The 20,415-nt window shown below is 40.8% G+C and overlaps 1 protein-coding gene and 2 long non-coding RNA genes across 3 annotated transcripts in view; all 3 read left to right on the forward strand.

Annotated features, from left to right (window-relative positions):
• slc38a2 (solute carrier family 38 member 2) overlaps nucleotides 1-17,835 on the forward strand; it is a 46,694-nt gene extending 28,859 nt beyond the window's left edge. The window contains exon 14 of the mRNA XM_085136999.1: nucleotides 16,577-17,835. Coding sequence (XP_084993125.1) covers nucleotides 16,577-16,702 — 126 coding nt within the window. The 3' untranslated portion in view covers nucleotides 16,703-17,835. The remainder of the gene's footprint in view (nucleotides 1-16,576) is intronic.
• On the forward strand, nucleotides 4,603-5,252 carry LOC146498621 (uncharacterized). Its single transcript, XR_014870061.1, has 2 exons — nucleotides 4,603-5,007; nucleotides 5,048-5,252. It is a non-coding gene; the product is annotated as an uncharacterized LOC146498621 (long non-coding RNA).
• LOC146498622 (uncharacterized) lies at nucleotides 10,609-12,529 on the forward strand. The gene is made up of 2 exons (XR_014870062.1): nucleotides 10,609-11,214; nucleotides 12,259-12,529. It is a non-coding gene; the product is annotated as an uncharacterized LOC146498622 (long non-coding RNA).
• Nucleotides 17,836-20,415: the final 2,580 nt, after the last annotated feature.

Consider the following 20,415-nt stretch of genomic DNA (forward strand, 5'->3'; position numbering starts at 1 on the left):
TCCTTGAAAGAGTAGCTGTCAAACAGCTAACAGATCATCTGCAGAGGAATGGTTTATTTGAAGAGTTTCAGTCAGGTTTCAGAGCTCATCACAGCACAGAAACAGCTTTAGTGAAGGTTACAAATGATCTTCTTATGGCCTCTGACAGTGGACTCATCTCTGTGCTTGTCCTGCTAGACCTCAGTGCAGCATTCGATACTGTTGACCATAATATCCTATTAGAGCGATTAGAACATGCTGTAGGTATTACAGGTACTGTGCTGCAGTGGTTTGTATCATATCTATCTAATAGACTCCAATTTGTGCATGTAAATGGAAAGTCCTCTTCACACACTGTCAAGAGATTTATTCTAAATGACACTTCTTCAGCTGAGAGTCAGAGAGTGGAGACACACACGCTGCAGATTTTACTTTCAAGGGCGGTCATAAAGCGCTCACATCAGAGTGGGGGCCCTGTGAAGTGCGCTCTGTTACCGCTCTGGTCTTTTTTTATATACAAAAAGTAATACAATAGTGAATACATCTGTTCATAGACAGAGGAATGTTAGTGCGTATGCAGGTGTGTGTGTGTGTTGTGGGATTCAGAAGGGAGTGGAGATAAGAGTGGTTCAGCTCTTATTATCGCTGTGGGAAGAAACTAAGAAACTAAGAAAGAGAACAGATTTTGTAGTGAAACTAAGAAAGAGAACAGACTTTGTAGTGAACAACAGTCTAACACATCTAAAAGGTCATCATGCAATATTCTGTCATATGCAAACTTATATCATTAAAAGATTATACTGACTAATAAAAATACAATTTTTCATTGACATCCCCTCCTGTTGTCATGTATAACTTTTAAGTTAGATATCAGTATGTAACATCTTGTTGTACATTTTCTGTCACACCATCATTAATCACACAAAGTCTTCATGTTCCAACAGGTCGGAGTCATCATCATCATCATTTGTCACGGCTATGTATGCAGCAACAGTGGAAACAATTATGTGGTTAATCATGAGTTTTAAATATGGCAGGATACATGTTACAAAAACACAAAATAGTGTAAAAATACTCCAACTCCAATGAGTAGTCTTTTTAGCACCTGTAGCCAGGAGCCAGTGTAAAGCCAAGAAAACCAGTCACTTGTATTACTTACATAGTCCTGATTTTGGGCCTGCTGGATCTGTTTCAAGGCGTTCAGGGCGTCAGTCATGTTTGATGAGTGTACATTGTCTGGTATGTAAGTGCAGCAGGTGTTGTTAAAGAGGACGCAAAGTCACCCTTTTTCTGCTAGTATCATGTCCAGAGCTACTTGATGTTGCATCACTGCGATCCGTAAAGCATCAATTTCCTGGTTCTGCTGTTCGTTGATTTTGCACAAAGCGTTCAGGAAAAGTCCAAAACGGTAGTCCATAATTTGAATTTCTTGGGTATGTCGCTCCCCCATATTGGGTCATGTGATTGAAGTTTAGGGAACGTTGATCTTCTTTTCCGGTGTGCTGTAGATGTGGCGTTTACTGCGGTCATCCTGAAAGTGTGGTCTGACAGGAATATAGGAGCACATGTTCCTGTCCAGCCTGGGGGCAGTATGAAATATGCCCGTTGTCCACATAGCCAGGCCATTCCTTGCACCCAGTATGTGCCATTAGATGGTCCAGTCATGTTCACAGGGGCACCTTCTCCTGCTCCAGCGGTCCGGTTGCAGTTGGTGGTGTTTCCAAGCGGCCTGTTTGTTTATAGCACATGGAGTGGTTCTTCCCTGGAGTTGGGTCCAAGAACACTGGGAAATGGATGGATGTATTCCGGTTTGTCACATTGAAGTTGATCCAGAAAAGTTGATCACATGCTCCTTTTATCAAGTACAACTGTCACGGACCCGGCTCTGGGGACTCGGGGTCCGTGGGCAGTGGGGACTATGACTGTTGTTGTTATTATTGTTATTATTATTATTATCGTCATCATTATTATTATTATTATTATTATTGTTGTTATTATTTGGTGTGTTGTCTGCACTGCCCCTGTGCACATCTGTATGTAGGCAGGTATGTGTGTGTGTTGCCTTTCTTCTGTGGCCAAGTTACAGGCACCTTCAGCCCTGGGGGCGTGGCCTGACTTGAGGGCTGGCCACACCCGAAGTCCTTGCCGCACACCTGCTCCTCATCTGGGCTCGTCGGGGGAGCTATTTAGATGAGCGATGGAGCTTCCACCGATGCTGGATTATTGCGTTTGACTACACGTCAGTCTTCAAGCACAGTCAAGTGTGAGTGTATGCCTGCTGGGACAAGTGTGTAATGGCTGCCTCTATTGTTTTCCCCTCAGGAGGAGTGTGGGACGAGAAGGAGCAGTGAGCACGGGGAGTGCAGGGACACTGGGGCAGAGAGCACTACACGGGGACTTTTGGGAAGAAGACACTACACGGGAGTCTGGGAAACTGGGGATTTATTGTTGTTTACTTCACCACCTTGTAAATAAACACTGTTGCACTGAAAAGTCCGGCGTTTGGGTGCCATTTCCCCATCTCCCCACGGTCTGCCAGCCAGACCGTGACAACAACGTCTTCAACGCTGATTTTCTTGTGTTGTAACCCTCCTTGAAGGTTGACGTGAAGAGTGTAAAAGGTAGATGGGTTTGTCTCTTCGATGATGATTTGGCTGTGTTGGAATCCAATGTCAGCGAAGCTAGCGGCACACTTGGCTTGAGTCTTGTTCATGTATTTGCCATATAGTGTGGGGTGTGTCGACATGCTGGGCATATAAGAGCAGACATAACAGCCTGTATTTTTCGATTCTGCCCTGGTCCTGTCGTGGATGTATCGGTACCAGGCATTGTTCATCCAAGGGTGGATGTGGTCATGTGTCATGTCTCTTAGGTGGGAGTTGTCATGGGTCCATCTTTTCTGTCTGCCTCGTGGTTCAGCTGTTGTCGGCATCAGCTGGGGTCCTGTAAGGGTGAGCATCGTAGTCAAGGTAAACAAGAGGGTCTACCTTCCCATGGCTGTGTACAGGTCCGTCACACCCTACTACTTGGTTACTCTAGAGTTGGCCAATGGCTGGAGGTTGAAGTGCGAGCAATGCTCAATCAGCACTTCCCCCTCACCACTGAAGCAACCAAGTGAGGGTGAAACTTTCCTAGTTGATTTCTGTAAAGGAAGTGGAATCCTCTGGGACCTCAACTTTTTTGCAGTGGCTCTGATGTATCCAGGAGGGTCTCTCCGCTATTTTGCAGGCAGTTGGAGTGGTCAGAAGCACTTGGTATGGACCCTCCCACTGTGGCGAGCTCCAATTTTTCTTTGGAGTACTCAACACGGATCCAATCACCTGGCTTCAACCAGCAGGAAATAGAAGAAGAATCTTGCGGCAGTTTATTGTTCAAAACAACTTCTCTGTTTGTCAACAATTGAGTTATCCAATCTGCCAGAGTGGTTTCACAGATTGATTTATCTAGTGGTAACTACCAGTTACTAAACTGGTAGTGAAAAAGGTCGCCCATGTATAATTTCAAATGGGGACAGTTTGTTATTTCCTTGTGTTATTCTCATCCACATTTTGACCAGGCCTACACATTCTGGCCATGGTCTGCCAGTTTTTTCCACTGTTTTCCTGAGCCTTTGTTTTATAGTGCCATTTGTTCTCTCCACTAATCCTGCACTCTGTGGATGGTAGGCACAATGGTGTTTTATACTGAAACCTTGTGCTTCAGATACTTTGCTGATCACGTCATTTACAAAATGGGTTCCATTATCTGATCTTATCAGAGTAGGAATTCCATATGTTGGAATGAAATGGTTGCATAGTCTGTTTTTTCACTGGGTAGATTTCTGGCCATTTTGAGAAAACATCTATAATTACTAGAGCGTATTTTGAGCCCTGACACTCATTCAATTCAATGAAGTCCATGTGAATTGTATGAAATGGGTGAGGTGGTGTAGGAAAATGTCCTCTTTTTGGTCTTAAGTTACCTTGGGTATTGTGTTTTTGGCAGGTCATACATGTTCTCACATATTCTTTTGCTGAAGTTTCAAAATTTATAGTGTAGAATTGTTGGCATCCCTCAGATTATCCCTCCTGATGAGCCATGGCTCAAAACCATGGCTCACTAGAGCGGCTGTTTTGTGTTTTGATTTGGAAGAATGGGTTTTTCTGTTATTTTCATTATGTCATCAGTGTCTAGTACTTCTCCGTGTTTTAGCCATTGCTTCTGTTCTCTTGGTGATGCTGCTTTTTGTTCGTTCTGCAATACAGATAGTGGAATGGTGTGATTTTCATGAGTTGTTAGTAAGACTGTGGTTGCTACAGCTGCTGCTTTTGCAGCTTTGTCAGCAAAATTGTTTCCCTTTGTAATTTCGGAGTCATCCTTCTGATGTGCTGCACATTTGCAAATTGCTAAATGTCGCATCACATAAGGAGTTTCCTCCCATGTAAACAGATGTGTGCCATGATAAAACTTTCCTCCACACACTAGAAATAAGAAACTAATTTCAACCCTCTGTTACATTTTATTTACTTGTTTTATAATCCAGTCATTTTTTCAAATCTAGTATCAATTAACTAATTTGATAATTTAATAAACCTAGTTGATAGGTCAACAGAAATGCACATTCAGAATATTACCACAAAAGAGAATTTCCTTCATACAGTAAATTACTTGTGTTGCATCAATCAAACAGAAAGCATCTCACACTTTATTGTATTACCAACTAAATTTATTGTCTGATTACTGCTTGGTCATACCAGACTCTCTCTGTGTCTTTATTTATTTATTTATTGCAAACGTTTCACCTGTTGTCCTGCTGAAGAGTTAAATGTCAGCAGTGGATAAATTCAGCATTTGATAACAAAACTCTGTTAAGTTTTCCCTGCTTTAACACCAATGAGAGATATAGGCGCATGTATAGTCCTCTCGCGTGTGCTAAGAAAGGCAAATGTGCTTGTAGCAGTTGAGAGATTATTATGCTGTTATATATTACATTATACCTGTAATCAAAATGAGTACTGATACTGCTGTAGGCCACATCATACTTCTTGTGTAATCAGTACATAGTTTTAGTTTGCATCATACTTCTGAGTTAAAAGAATGTGAAAATCATTAGATTTATTAGATAGGTTTCTATTATCCTATACTGCTGACTTACTGTGAGTGAGTTACACTGTTTCATGACATTTCATACTGCTGAGTTATAAAAAGAATATTGTGTTCAGAGAGTCAGGGCCTTTTTTTTTCTTTTTCTTTTTTTTTGATAGTAGAGACAACAGAGCACATTGCACGGGAGCTTCACCCCCACCTTTTGTTGAAAGCAGAAAAACAGGGAGCCAAGGTCATAACTCAGGCTCACTGACAGTTAGAAAGAATGTGAATGCTTGGTTTGTGGCTGTGGCGCATTTTGTATAGCTTCTTTTCTTTTGTTTAGTAGCTTTCTGCCTTCACCTGAGAGGGTGTGCCCTAAGTATGTGACCTCAGGTCTCCATAATTAGAGTTTATTTAAAGATACCTTGTGGCCCTAACTCAGCCAAGTGATGTAACATAGCCATAGTATTTTGCTTACACCCTTCCTCTGTGTGGCCAGTCACTAAAATGTCATCTACGCAGAGTAGAAACTATCTCTGCCCCTCAAAAGTGAAGCCAAAGAGGTGTTGTGGGTCGGGGTGGAAAGGCAATTCAATTCAATTTTATTTTTATGGCACCAAATCACAAAAAAAGTCGCCTCAAGGCATTTGATAAGTCTATCACTGAGAACCATTGTTCTTTTGGAGTGACTTGATTCAGTATAGTGTGGGGATTTGCTAATTCTGGTGGCATCATTTCAGTGATTTCATTTATTGCTCGCAGATCATGCACTAGACGGTATTTTGCAGTATTAGCTTTATTCACCACTTAAACAAAACATCAGTCTTTGTTTTATTATTATTATTATTATCATTATTATTATTATTATTTAAATTCTCCTTTCTCAATAACAGAAAATGAAATTGTAGCTGTTCTTGGCTGAGAAACACAAAACCTCCTTTTGTTTTTGTTTTTTTCCTTTCGAGACAAGAAACTAAGTTTTAACTTTTCTGCCTTATCACCTAAAGCAAAGCAGACAACCCATCTCTCAGCTGGCTCTGAACTTATCATCATCAAGGTCACATGGTGAGGCCACTTCAGAAGTCACAGTACTCCTCACTCAAGCAACATTTCAAAAAAAAAAAAAAAAAAAAAAAACTAAACTCAGCACACTACACAGAGAACAACAGCCAAGACACAACTGAAAATGCTGTTCTTGTTTGTCCTCCTTGAACTTTAGAATAAACTTATTACATCTGCAATAGTAAATAATATGCCTAATCATTATATGTCACTGTGATCCACGATGGTGATCACAAATTTACTTATTTTTCAACCCAACAAAACAAACAAAAAAAACCCCCCAAAAAACAAAAACAAATTGCTGATGACATGAACGCTTTACACACGAGTCAGGATGCAAAAAAAGGATGCTGCCAAAAACAAATCAGAAGTATGAGGGGAAAAAACTGAGCTCACAGACAGCTGCATGTTTGAGCTCTCATGCAGCTCCTGCTCTAAAAAAAACATGTTACTTGCTCATCAGCTTACAGTGACCACATATTTAATTCAGCTTCTCAATTTTGTAGCTTTAGCTGTTGTATACAGGGTTTAGCTTATTAGTTGTTAGTATAGGTGTGCTCTATATTTCAGCAATGTCTCATCTAAGATGACAGGTTTTCAAGCAGGTCAAGTGCCTCTATGCACTTAATTAGTTTAGATATTTTCCGTATTTCCTTCATCTCATATGTCATTGTACTAAATTTGAGCAAACCTTAAGCTTGATGCAGACTACTTTTAACAATTATCCACCTCACATCATAACTGACTGAGGTGCCCCTTCATAATAATATTATTTCATTATTAATGCTATTATCTTTTTATATAACAGCAATAGTATATTACAATATTTTATTTATATTTTATTTTGCATCTACCAAGGGCTGCGGGTGATCTGCAGTTTCACCCTTTCCCAAGCTGGAGACATTTTCCTTCTCACACACTTTCCTTGGCTGAACAATGACACAACCTTAATATACTTTATGCATCTCTCTATTTCATTTAATATGTGTTTGTGTGAATTATCTGCTTTCTTTCATTCTATTCATTCTGGGCATGGTCTTCATCCTAACTATGTTTCATTGTTAATACCAGTTTACAGGTTGTTATCCTTGCTATTATTAGTTTGAATACATTAAAGATAAGCTCTAATGTAATTTAGCCTTTTGTTTATTTTACTTTATTCCTCTTGTATTTATATTTATTCAGTCGGGTCTGTTTCCAACCCTTTTTAAAATTCAGTCGGCTGATAATACAATCCTGTTTTTGTGATCTCTACTTTGATCTCTAATTTTCAGTTCTCCCTTCAGTTTCGATTTCTCATGCTTGGAAAAGTCTATACTCTTCCTTACATTTTTTAATGATTTTACTTTTTTGTCTGTCTCTCCCTTTCATCTGTCTGGGTGGTGGCAGCCACAGTGGTTGCAGCTAATCATTCTGTGTCGGGTGTTCTCTGTCTTACAGTCCCTTTCTTTTAGGATTACTCCTGCTTCAGCTTGTTGTTTTTCTAAACATTTCTCATCAGGTGTTAATTTTGCTTGTTTATTCTCCATTTTCAAAGATTTTGCTGGGCCGTCACTGGCACACTTGACTTCAGAGTGGTTTACTGATACGGCCTTCGACTTCACCCTACAGGTGAAGCGCTATCAGTTTTATGAGATGAAACTCAACCGTTCTCCTTTGTCATCGTCAGACTGAATCCCACCGCCGTGGACCAGACTATAAACACCGGCCTGGACCTGAATTCACATCCCGGGGCTTTCGTCCTCGTCTAAGAGGGCTGTGCACATATACAAAAAGTAATACAATAGTGAATACATCTGTTCATAGACAGAGGATTGTTAGTGCGTATGCAGGTGTGTGTGTGTGTTGTGGGACTCAGAAGGGACTCAGAAGGGAGTGGAGATAAGAGTGGCTCAGCTCTTATTATTGCTGTGGAAAGAAATTAAGAAAGAGAACAGAATAAGTTTTTGTAGTGAACAACAGTCTAATACATCTAAAAGGTCATCATGCAGTATTCTATCATATGCAAACTTATATCATTAAAAGCTTATACTGACTACTAAGTACAATTTTCCATTGACACACACTAAGGTCAATTATGGTGTTCCACAGGGTTCGGTGCTAGGACCAATTCTGTTTACATCATACATGCTTCCCTTAGGCAGCATCATTAGAAGACATAGCATACATTTTCACTGCTATGCAGATGACACCCAGCTCTATCTGTCCATGAAGCCAGGTAACACACACCAATTAGTTAAACTGCAGGAATGTCTTAAAGACATAAAGACCTGGATGGCCTCTAACTTTCTGCTTCTTAATTCAGATAAAACTGAGGTTATTGTACTCAGCCCTGAAAATCTTAGAAATATGGTATCTAACCAGATTCTTACTCTGGATGGCATTACCTTGGCCTCCAGTAACGCTGTGAGGAACCTTGGAGTCATTTTTGACCAAGATATGTCCTTCAGTGCACATATTAAACAAGTATGTAAGACTGATTTCTTCCATTTGTGCAACATCTCTAAAATTAGAAATATCCTGTCTCAGAGTGACACTGAAAAAGTAGTTCATGCATTTATTACTTCCAGGCTGGACTACTGTAATTCATTATTATCAGGATGTCCAAAAAACTCACTGAAAAGCCTTCAGCTAATCCAAAATGCTGCAGCAAGAGTCCTGACAGGGACTAGAAAGAGAGAGCAGATTTCTCCTGTTCTGGCTTCCCTTCATTGGCTTCCTGTTAAATCCAGAATTGAATTCAAAATCCTCCTCCTCACATACAAGGTCTTAAATAATCAGGCCCCATCTTATCTTAATGACCTTGTAGTACCATATCACCCTATTAGAGCACTTCGCTCTCGCTCTGCAGGCCTACTTGTTGTTCCTAGAGTATTTAAAAGTAGAATGGGAGGCAGAGCCTTCAGTTTTCAGGCCCCTCTTCTGTGGAACCAGCTTCCAGTTTGGATTCGGGAGACAGACACTATCTCTACTTTCAAAATTAGGCTTAAAACTTTCCTTTTTGCTAAAGCATATAGTTAGGGCTGGACTAGGTGACCCTGAATCCTCCCTTTCTTTCCTCACCTTTCTCACTCACTATGTGTTACTAAACCTCTCTGCATTGAATCATATCTGTTATTAGTCTCATGTCTTTCATCCTGTCTTTTTTCTCTCACCCCAACCGGTCACAGCAGATGGCCCCGCCCCTCCCTGAACCTGGTTCTGCCGGAGGTTTCTTCCTGTTAAAAGGGAGTTTTTCCTTCCTACTGTCTCCAAAGTGCTTGCTCATAGGGGGTCATACGATTGTTGGGTTTTTCTCTGTATCTATTATTGTACGATCTACTGTGCAATATAAAGCGCCTTGAGGCGAGTGTTGTTGTGATTTGGCGCTCTATAAATAAAACTGAATTGAATTGAATTGAATTGAATTGAACTGAGGAGTACACAACTTCAGTGACCAGCTACATCAGGAAGTGCATAGAGCATGTCACTGTCTCCAAGATCGTCATCAAACGTGCAAACCATAAACCCTGTTTTTTTGCGAAGCTACATAGCCTGATGAAAATCAGAGACTCTGCCTTTAAGTCCAACAATAGGGAAGCTTACACTACAGCCAGAGCAGACCAGGCAAAGCAGGAGTATGCAGAAAAATTCAACACACACTTCACAGGTTCAAAGGACACTCGGCGCATGTGGTAGGGCGTTCAAACAATCATGTGCTACAAGCCAACACCTCCGGCATGCAGCAGTGATCCCTCTTTGCCAGAGAAACTGAATGACTTCTTTGCAAGTTTTGAGGCAGAGAACAAAGTGCTAGCAAGGAAGATGCACCCCTCCCCCAAAGACCAAGTACTCTGTCTGTCCACAGCAGACATCAGGATGACACTTGGCAGAGTAAAACCATGAAAGGCTTCTGGACCTGACAACATACCTGGCCAGGTGCTTTGGGAGTGTGCTGACCAGCTCACAGGCATCTTCACGGACATCTTAAATACATCACCGAGCTCAGCTCTGGTACCTGCATGCCTCAAAACCACAACATTCATCCCAGGGCCAAAGAAGTCCACTGTGATCTGCCTCAATCACTACTGACCAGTGGCACTTACACCCATCATCACAAAGTGCTTTGAGAGGCTGGTATTGAGGCACATGAAAACTCAGCTTCCAAAGAATCTGGACCTGCTACAGTTTGCTTACCGCCCAAACCACTCCACAGATGATGCCATTTTGTCTCCTCTTCACCTTTCTCTCTCCCACCTCGACAAAAGGACACTTTTGTCAGAATGCTGTTTATTGACTTCAGTTCAGCATTCAACACAGTCATTCTCCAGAAGCTTGTAAAGAAGTTGGACCTACTGGGAATAAATACCACTCTCTGCAATTGGATCTTGGACTTCCTAACTGACAGGCCCCAGTCTGTCTTCATAGGAAATAATACTTCCAAAGCCCTCAGACTGAGTACAGGTTTGCCGCAGGGCTGTGTGCTTAGTCCACTGCTGTTCACCCTGCGAACACATGACTACGGTGGCCCTGAGAGGCCAAGCGGACTGCAACTTCAGAAAACACTTGCAAAAAGAAAAACACTTGCAAAAAGAAAAATGCTGCAAAAAGAAAAACACCTGCAAAAAGAAAAACACTTGCAAAAAGAAAAATGCTGCAAAAAGAAAAACACCTGCAAAAAGAAAAACACTTGCAAAAAGAAAAATGCTGCAAAAAGAAAAAACACTTGCAAAAAGAAAAGCGCTGCAAAAAGAAAAACACTTGCAAAAAGAAAAACACTTGCAAAAACAAAAAGCGCTGCAAAAAGAAAAACACTTGCAAAAACAAAAAGCGCTGCAAAAAGAAAAACACTTGCAAAAACAAAAAGCGCTGCAAAAAGAAAAACACTTGCAAAAAGAAAAGCGCTGCAAAAAGAAAAACACTTGCAAAAAGAAAAGCGCTGCAAAAAGAAAAGCGCTGCAAAAGCACACACAACACAACGGAAATAGGAAAAAACACAACGGAAATGTTTCTGGGGAGACAATAACCGGACGGACCAGTTGACCAAAACATGCTAACAAGTGCACTGGGACTGGGAGGCACTTCAACGAAGTGGAAGCAGAGCGGCCAAAGAGTAAACTTTCAAAAGTAAGTTCTGAATATTATGTCACTTATTTATGTGCAAATGTTTAATAACGAGGAACATTAAAACATTACTGTTGGCCACATGCCGGCAAAGTTATGTGACATTAGCGATGTTTGTACTTTCAGCGTTTACTTTGTTTTAAAGTCTTTACTTTCTACGCCGTTAGATAGTCAACCTTAATCTTACAGAGAATGTGATGATTTTGTGGATAATTAAAGTCAGTCATATATCCACAAACACAACAGGCTGAAAGTCAGTGATGCTGCTCGGTTTGCAGTCCTGAATATCACGGCACAAGCAGGATTCACTGCACTGTTAATGTTAACTATGTTATATTGCTGCCTCTGTTCGGTGGTGTTGAGCCAAACGGACTTTAACGTGTGTTTGAACGAGCTGACGGTTCACTCATTGTAGCGACTTCCACAGTCGCTAGAGCCCGGGGATGGAGCCCGCCTATTTGCCTGACGCGCTGTCAACTTTAGCAATAATGCGAGAGGTGGAATTGTTTGCTTGTTTATTAAAGTGTTTACAGAGTAATGTCATCTCGAGATTTGGACTCTTACAACGTCACAGGCTCTAATGTAACAAGACGAAACATGTTGTGCAGCGGTCAACAAAAACTACGGCTACCCAGCCCTCCTCTCTGTCAAAATCAAAACCAGTGAATGACAGACTGACAACGCCCTCTTAATGTCACCGCTAGCACCCACGTGACTCCCATTACACATCACCATAGCAACCAAACAAATGAAAACCCAGTGATCATCAAAAAATTCAATACATTTAATTATGGTTCCTACACTCATTAAGCTGAAAGAAAGATGCTTTAATCACAGCAGTCACACATGTGTCCACTGTACCAGCTGGGAACTCTTCTTGTTTAGCACTAGTAATAACACTAAATCCTTCTGTTTGTAGCAGTGTATACACCTGAGACTGTCACCTGTATGTCTGTCCTGCACTCTGTCTCTGTTTCTTTCTCTCTGATTGTGGAATAAAAGTATGAACATGTATTTATAAATTACACTTGTGTTTGAATCCTGCAGCTTATCACACATTTGATTTCCATGTGTGACGACTGCAAGTGTCCAGAGTGAGGACAGACTGAGGGACCCACTGCTGCACATCATCTGTGAGGCTTTGCATCCCCAATGATCCACCAGGACAAACTCAGCAGTGTGTGAGGAAGAGGAGGAGGAAGAGCCAGCAGCAGCTGACAGATGGAGAGAATAGACAGACTGTTCCCTGTTTGTGAAGGACTGCTAGGAAAGTTTAGAATAACTAATTGTCTGTCCTGAATCAGTCTTATTAGGTAATGTTCAAATAATGTTATCATCCCAGTGTTTGCAGTGTGGGAGAAAGTACTCAGGGCCTTCAAGTTACACACTATGAAAGGCAGCAACAAGTTTAATGTTCAGAAACCTAAAGTATGTATCAGCAGCTGAATGGAGCTAAAAATAATTGTTTGTTTCAGTTCTATGAAGCTTTGAGTATTTTGGATCAGTAGTACTGCTGTTTGTTGCATCATATTGCTGTAATTGTTTATATGCTTTATATATTCTGAGGTAAGTTGATCTATAGTGTTACATCATATTCTATAAGGATGTTATGTGTTTGTAGACTTTCTGCCCAGTTTGACCCATTTAGCAGAAGTCAGCCTTTTTAAGGCTCTGATATCTATTCTGTATGACTTAAAGCAGTTATGACATGGTCTGATTTTCTCACCCAATAAAGGAATATTTCATATATCAGTCTACTCTTCATTCTATCAGAAACAGTTATCACAGCTCGTACATTTGCTTCTTCCACACATATATGTAAGCATTGAGCCAAATTTAGTAATGCCAACATGGGCAGCGCGACGGAGGCTAGACCGTCCCATTTCAGACCCTGAATTGGGAAACAGTCCCTGAATTGCTGTATCCCAATTCAGGGTCTGCAGCCTTAAAGTACGCAGCCTCAACGGTCCTCAAGGGCCGCGTACTCAAAGACCGCTAAGGCCGGAAGTGTGAGGCTTGTGAAATGGGACGGTCTAGCCTCCGTCGCGCTGCCCAGGTTACCTAGCAACCATGATAGCGGGAAACGTGTGGTTGACAGAAATGAAGGAGAACATATTTTGTTCGTTTGTTTGTTTCTACACGAGCTTTGTGTGATTTAATAAGTATCTGAGGCTGAGACCACAGGACTGTAAAACATGATTGTTGGGCTTCATATCTGTACTGAACAGTCATATAAGATTAGCTAGTAAATAACAATTAGCTAATGTTGTTCATGAGACTAAAGTCAGTGTAAATATGAGATGGCCAATATTATAGTTATTATATTAATCATTATCAGTTATTACAGCAGTGAGTTTGAACTCTCAAATCAAATCACTTCTATTGTCACATCACATGTGCAGGTACACTGGTACAGCACATGTGAGTGAACTCTGTGTCAAACACTGAGCTTCAGTAAAGATTCAAGTTGCATTTATTTATATTTCCTATCACCTTAAATCTTCCCTTAAAGACACTCAAGTATCTGTGACAGTGTATATATAGATGTATTATATATAAGAGACGAATATTGTTCTTTTAATATGTTGGCATTACTAAATTTGGCTCAATGCTTACATATATGTGTGGAAGAAGCAAATGTACGAGCTGTGATAACTGTTTCTGATAGAATGAAGAGTAGACTGATATATTGAATATTCCTTTATTGGGTGAGAAAATCAGACCATGTCATAACTGCTTTAAGTCATACAGAATAGATATCAGAGCCTTAAACAGGCTGACTTCTGCTAAATGGGTCAAACTGGGCAGAAAGTCTACAAACACATAACATCCTTATAGAATATGATGTAACACTATAGATCAACTTATCTCAGAATATATAAAGCATATAAACAATTACAGCAATATGATGCAACAAACAGCAGTACTACTGATCCAAAATACTCAAAGCTTCATAGAACTGAAACAAACAATTATTTTTAGCTCCATTCAGCTGCTGATACATACTTTAGGTTTCTGAATATTAAACTTGTTGCTGCCTTTCATAGTGTGTAACTTGAAGGCCCTGAGTACTTTCTCCCACACTGCAAACACTGGGATGATAACATTATTTGAACATTACCTAATAAGACTGATTCAGGACAGACAATTAGTTATTCTAAACTTTCCTAGCAGTCCTTCACAAACAGGGAACAGTCTGTCTATTCTCTCCATCTGTCAGCTGCTGCTGGCTCTTCCTCCTCCTCTTCCTCACACACTGCTGAGTTTGTCCTGGTGGATCATTGGGGATGCAAAGCCTCACAGATGATGTGCAGCAGTGGGTCCCTCAGTCTGTCCTCACTCTGGACACTTGCAGTCGTCACACATGGAAATCAAATGTGTGATAAGCTGCAGGATTCAAACACAAGTGTAACTTATAAATACATGTTCATACTTTTATTCCACAATCAGAGAGAAAGAAACAGAGACAGAGTGCAGGACAGACATACAGGTGACAGTCTCAGGTGTATACACTGCTACAAACAGAAGGATTTAGTGTTATTACTAGTGCTAAACAAGAAGAGTTCCCAGCTGGTACAGTGGACACATGTGTGACTGCTGTGATTAAAGCATCTTTCTTTCAGCTTAATGAGTGTAGGAACCATAATTAAATGTATTGAATTTTTTGATGATCACTGGGTTTTCATTTGTTTGGTTGCTATGGTGATGTGTAATGGGAGTCACGTGGGTGCTAGCGGTGACATTAAGAGGGCGTTGTCAGTCTGTCATTCACTGGTTTTGATTTTGACAGAGAGGAGGGCTGGGTAGCCGTAGTTTTTGTTGACCGCTGCACAACATGTTTCGTCTTGTTACATTAGAGCCTGTGACGTTGTAAGAGTCCAAATCTCGAGATGACATTACTCTGTAAACACTTTAATAAACAAGCAAACAATTCCACCTCTCGCATTATTGCTAAAGTTGACAGCGCGTCAGGCAAATAGGCGGGCTCCATCCCCGGGCTCTAGCGACTGTGGAAGTCGCTACAATGAGTGAACCGTCAGCTCGTTCAAACACACGTTAAAGTCCGTTTGGCTCAACACCACCGAACAGAGGCAGCAATATAACATAGCTAACATTAACAGTGCAGTGAATCCTGCATGTGCCGTGATATTCAGGACTGCAAACCGAGCAGCATCACTGACTTTCAGCCTGTTGTGTTTGTGGATATATGACTGACTTTAATTATCCACAAAATCATCACATTCTCTGTAAGATTAAGGTCGACTATCTAACGGCGTAGAAAGTAAAGACTTTAAAACAAAGTAAACGCTGAAAGTACAAACATCGCTAATGTCACATAACTTTGCCGGCATGTGGCCAACAGTAATGTTTTAATGTTCCTCGTTATTAAACATTTGCACATAAATAAGTGACATAATATTCAGAACTTACTTTTGAAAGTTTACTCTTTGGCCGCTCTGCTTCCACTTCGTTGAAGTGCCTCCCAGTCCCAGTGCACTTGTTAGCATGTTTTGGTCAACTGGTCCGTCCGGTTATTGTCTCCCCAGAAACATTTCCGTTGTGTTTTTTCCTATTTCCGTTGTGTTGTGTGTGCTTTTGCAGCGCTTTTCTTTTTGCAGCGCTTTTCTTTTTGCAAGTGTTTTTCTTTTTGCAGCGCTTTTCTTTTTGCAAGTGTTTTTTCTTTTTGCAGCATTTTTCTTTTTGCAAGTGTTTTTCTTTTTGCAGCGCTTTTCTTTTTGCAAGTGTTTTTTCTTTTTGCAGCATTTTTCTTTTTGCAAGTGTTTTTCTTTTTGCAGGTGTTTTTCTTTTTGCAGCATTTTTCTTTTTGCAAGTGTTTTTCTTTTTGCAAGTGTTTTCTGAAGTTGCAGTCCGTTTGGCCTCTCAGGGCCACCGTACATGACTGTATTGCACAGTAATTCTCAAATCACATCATCAAGTTTGCAGATGACACAACAGTGGTGGGTCTCATCTCCAGCAACGGTGAGTCTGAATACAGAGAGGAGGTACAAGACCTGGTGGACTGGTGTCAGAATAATAACCTGTCTCTAAATGTTCAGAAGACTAAAGAGATGGTTGTTAACTTCACGAAGAGTTCAACGACCCTGCCAGTTTGTAGTCGGGATGAGTCGACATTGCAAAATGATATTAGTTTGACCCACTTAAATACTCCTAAAACAACATAAAAGCCACCAGAGAATTTAGGTGGTGTGTGGAAGTAAACCTCTTTTGCTTAAATATACATGTAACGAAAAAATGTTGTTCTTCCCTGTGAGTTTGAAAAAAAATGTTAGAGATTGTAAAACATGAATTACAACAAATAATAGGTCATGTGGAATAACCTCCCTGTGTCTTTCTCATTGTGCAGATTCGTACCACTGTCAACCACCTCCTGTACCCTTCTAAGGAATTCAGCTGGGTTCGCCACACTGCCATCATTGTTCTTGCTGGCTGGCACAAATGCCCTGGTTATTTTCGTTCCCACCATCTTTAGACTTATAGGTATATGTCTGCATGCAAGATATTGTAATAACATCTTAAAGAGCAACAGTAAAAGAAAGGATTGTGACTAAAATGCCAAGTGTCTTTACAATGTCAGACATTTCTGCTGCTGCCATGCTCATCTTCATCCTGCCTTCAGCTTTCTACATCAGACTGGTCAATCCTTGTAACCAACATCAAACCTATTGTAAACAAAGAAAAACACAAGAACTCACTTCATGTTCAGCGTCGACTCGCTGAGCGATGGACCATGCCATTCCAAGAGAATGTATCTGAACTTTGTACAGTATGCTGTGATAGACCACAACGTCGGCGTTTTACTTTTTTTTTTTTTTTGTTCCTCTTTTTATTTATTTTTTCATTGTTATTTTTGCTTGTTTTTATTCTTCGTGTTTTGTGGCTTTGCTTTGCTTTTATTTTTGAATAGTTACTAAAGGTACAGCTGAAAACTAAATTCTTTTAACGTGCCTCACGCCACAGAAGAAATAGTCAGAGTTCAAAATAGAGCTTACGCTCAAGTACGCTGCAACTGTGTCCTCTGAGCTCGGCAACAATAGATCCTGCTGACAAAACAAAAGAAAAACCTTGTGAATTTTCCAAATCCTGACAAGTGGGAACAGACTTGACTTGAAAGTTTAATCTTCTTAGTTACGTTCTTTACAACAGTTTTTTCTTTTTTTAACTTTGCCAAAACTGTGTTTGTAAAGCATAATTATATAGTTAAAAGCACTTAAAATCAGCACACTTGTCAGTTTTCACAGGCAAGGCCTAACACAGCCTATTTCAGTATTTGTACCAAGTCTCTGCAACCTTGTTAACAGTGTCAGCTTTCCTTGTAAAACTGTGCGTCACTCAACAGAACCTGCCCTTTCAAACCTAGCACTGGGCGCTGCAGAGGTTCTTGTGTGAGGTCTCTCCTGAAACTGTATTTAGTCTTTATAACCTGCTGAAGGTCTGCGCAGCGACGACACTACTGCTTTGAGAAGGCCTGCGAGCCTCCCAGTTCCACTTCCTCTATTCAGGGGTTATGGGAAACTTGAAATTTTTTCTTTATGGGAGAATACTTTGAATTTTGACCACATGCCGTAGTTATAAGATACCTGTTAAACTTGCAAAAAACAACAACCTAAGAAACAACTAAAAACAGGTTGCACTCTTGAACACCTTCAACCAAACAATAACGAACAAGAGAGCGCGACGCGGATTCCTTCCCACCGAGCGGAGAGCCTGTCGTAGATGGCACACTGTGCTTCCAACATTCACACGTCACCAAAATGTTGTCAACTATTTATGGAAGACCGGAGATGTGCAGAAAATGTTGTTTCTGCACATCTCCGCTTGAGAGTACGTCAACCATTTCTTGACCTCAGCAGCAAAGAGGGCTTTGCCCACCAGTGTTACACTGTTGTATCAATGAAACACTATGTATATCCTGTAATTACTGTCCAAATAAATCAAAGACAAATGGTAACTTGAGCTGTGTACACTCTTTCTTGTCCTCTGTCAGGCTGGTTTTATGTTTTGTCTTTTTGACCTGTGGCCTAAGAACCTAAAAAAAACCCTCCAAGCTAAAGCCAACAACAGAATGTGGAAGAACTACTATGTTTAGTTTTTTTGTTTTTTTATCTCCAAAACACCTATGCACCGTGCTAAAGAGAGAGACCAGGTTCGGCTTAGAGCCAGGCCATATTTTGCTGTAATACCATTCTGTACCATAAGATGGTGCAGCAGGCCAATGTAAACTTTATTATCAATGAAAATACATTTTTATTTACAACAGTGTGAGAAAAGGAAAAGCTTCATGAGGGGAAAAGTGCAGCTAAAAAAATAAATAAATAAATTTGTCAAAAAACAAAAACAAAACAGCAACAGCCCTTTTAAAAATTAAAAACACTGCCCACTGGTGGATGAAATTTTAGTTGCAATTTGCAAAAAGTACCTTTGAGGGCTTTGTTTTAGAAATGTAAGCCAATCAGTGCCTGTAGGAGGCAGTGTTTATTTCAAATAAAAGAAAAGTTAAAACACACACACGTCTTTCAGATTCTTTAGTATTTAACAAAGTGAGTGTTTGTTCACATGGAGACAATTTCAACTCCACTGTCTTTTAAAAATGAAGCAGTGGCCTCAGATAATTTTGAGTTTTAGTTTATTTCTCCAGAGAAAGATTTCTGCAGAGCTGAAACGTAAGCTTGACAATGCTGCCCCCAAGCTGACGGAGGTTGACTTTGTGCTCCAAGGATCAGACACCAAGGTTCATCCATGGCACCAATTCAGTTTGCTAAAGCGCTGTGTGTGTGTGTGTGTGTGTGTGTGTAGGCCAAGGAAGATGGGTTTTTCACTGCAACTTGTTTTACTGAAGCTATGCAAGTTTGTTGAGACTTCATTTCAGGATTTGTGTGGTGTGTACGCTGCATAGTTTTAAGGGGCAGGTCAAAATGAAACTTCATTCTGATGCAAGAATACCTTTAACAGCTGGTCAACCTGCCATCGTAACTGAAAGTCTAGAGGTTACGTTTCTGATATTTGCAGGGTTTGACTGCCATTTTTTAAGCACAAATGGGGGGGGGGGGGGGGGGGGGGGGACCAGAGTTGTAGCTCATAGTTGTAGATACTCCTCCCTCCTTCAAACATGGGCTCAGAGTTCACGGAAGGTCACCCACAAATGCAGATTTCATGAATATTTTCTTACCTGATTTTGTGAATTCATAACAATTTTAGGTACACAAATGATGTCGGCCTGAAAAAACAAAAACAAAGCATAAACATCTTTTAATGAATAGATGCCCTATCATCAGCAGGACTCTTATCTCAGGCTGGTCCCTGTCCTCCACATGCTTTTCTTCTTGTTCTTTTTGGGGATGAGTCTACTTTAATATGAGTCTGTTTGTTACTGAGCCAGTCTGTAGTCCAGGGGAAGGAACTCTGTAAAATCAGTCAAAAATGGTCAATGTGCCTAACACATGAATTGGATGATAGCAGAGTTAAGACTCAATTTGTTTGCATGTCTAAGTGAAAGAGGTGCATCTTCAACGTGTTTATGTCTGGATGGGAAACAAAAATGTGTCATAATCGTGCAAACTGGGATGTTTAATCTAAAACATGAACATTAATGTGAAAGAATAGTGGGTTTAACACGACGGTAATGTGGAGTTCGTCACATAAACCACCTCCAACTCTACACCTCAAAGACCAAGGAACTGGTTGTGGACTTCGGGAGGTCCAGACCAAGTCCACTGCCAGTTCAGACAGAGAGAGAGGAGGTGGTCAACGCCTACAAGTACCTCGGGCTGTGGGTGGACAACAAGATGGACTGGTCATGCAACACAGAGCACTTGTATAAAAAAGGCCAAAGCAGACTGTACTTCCTCAGGAGGCTGAGGTCCTTCAACATCTGCAGGAAGCTCCTGAGGATGTTTTACCAGTCTATGGTTGCTGGAGTACTGTTCTATGCTGTGGTGTGCTGGGTGAGCAGCACAGCAAAGGAGGACTCATCCAGGCTGGCTCTGTGGTCGGCATGAAGCTGGACACTCTGGTGACAGTGGCAGAGAAAAGGACACAAAAGAAACTGCTGGACATTATGGACAATGCTGGGGATCCTCTGCACACGGCCATAAACAACCAGAGGAGTCTGTTTAGTGACAGGTTGCTTCTCCCAAAGACAAGAACCAACAGACTTAAAAACTCCTTTGTCCCACACGTTATCAA

The sequence above is a fragment of the Neolamprologus multifasciatus genome, chromosome 17 (assembly GCF_963576455.1).
Source record: "Neolamprologus multifasciatus chromosome 17, fNeoMul1.2, whole genome shotgun sequence".
NCBI classification, from domain to species: Eukaryota; Metazoa; Chordata; class Actinopteri; order Cichliformes; family Cichlidae; genus Neolamprologus; species Neolamprologus multifasciatus.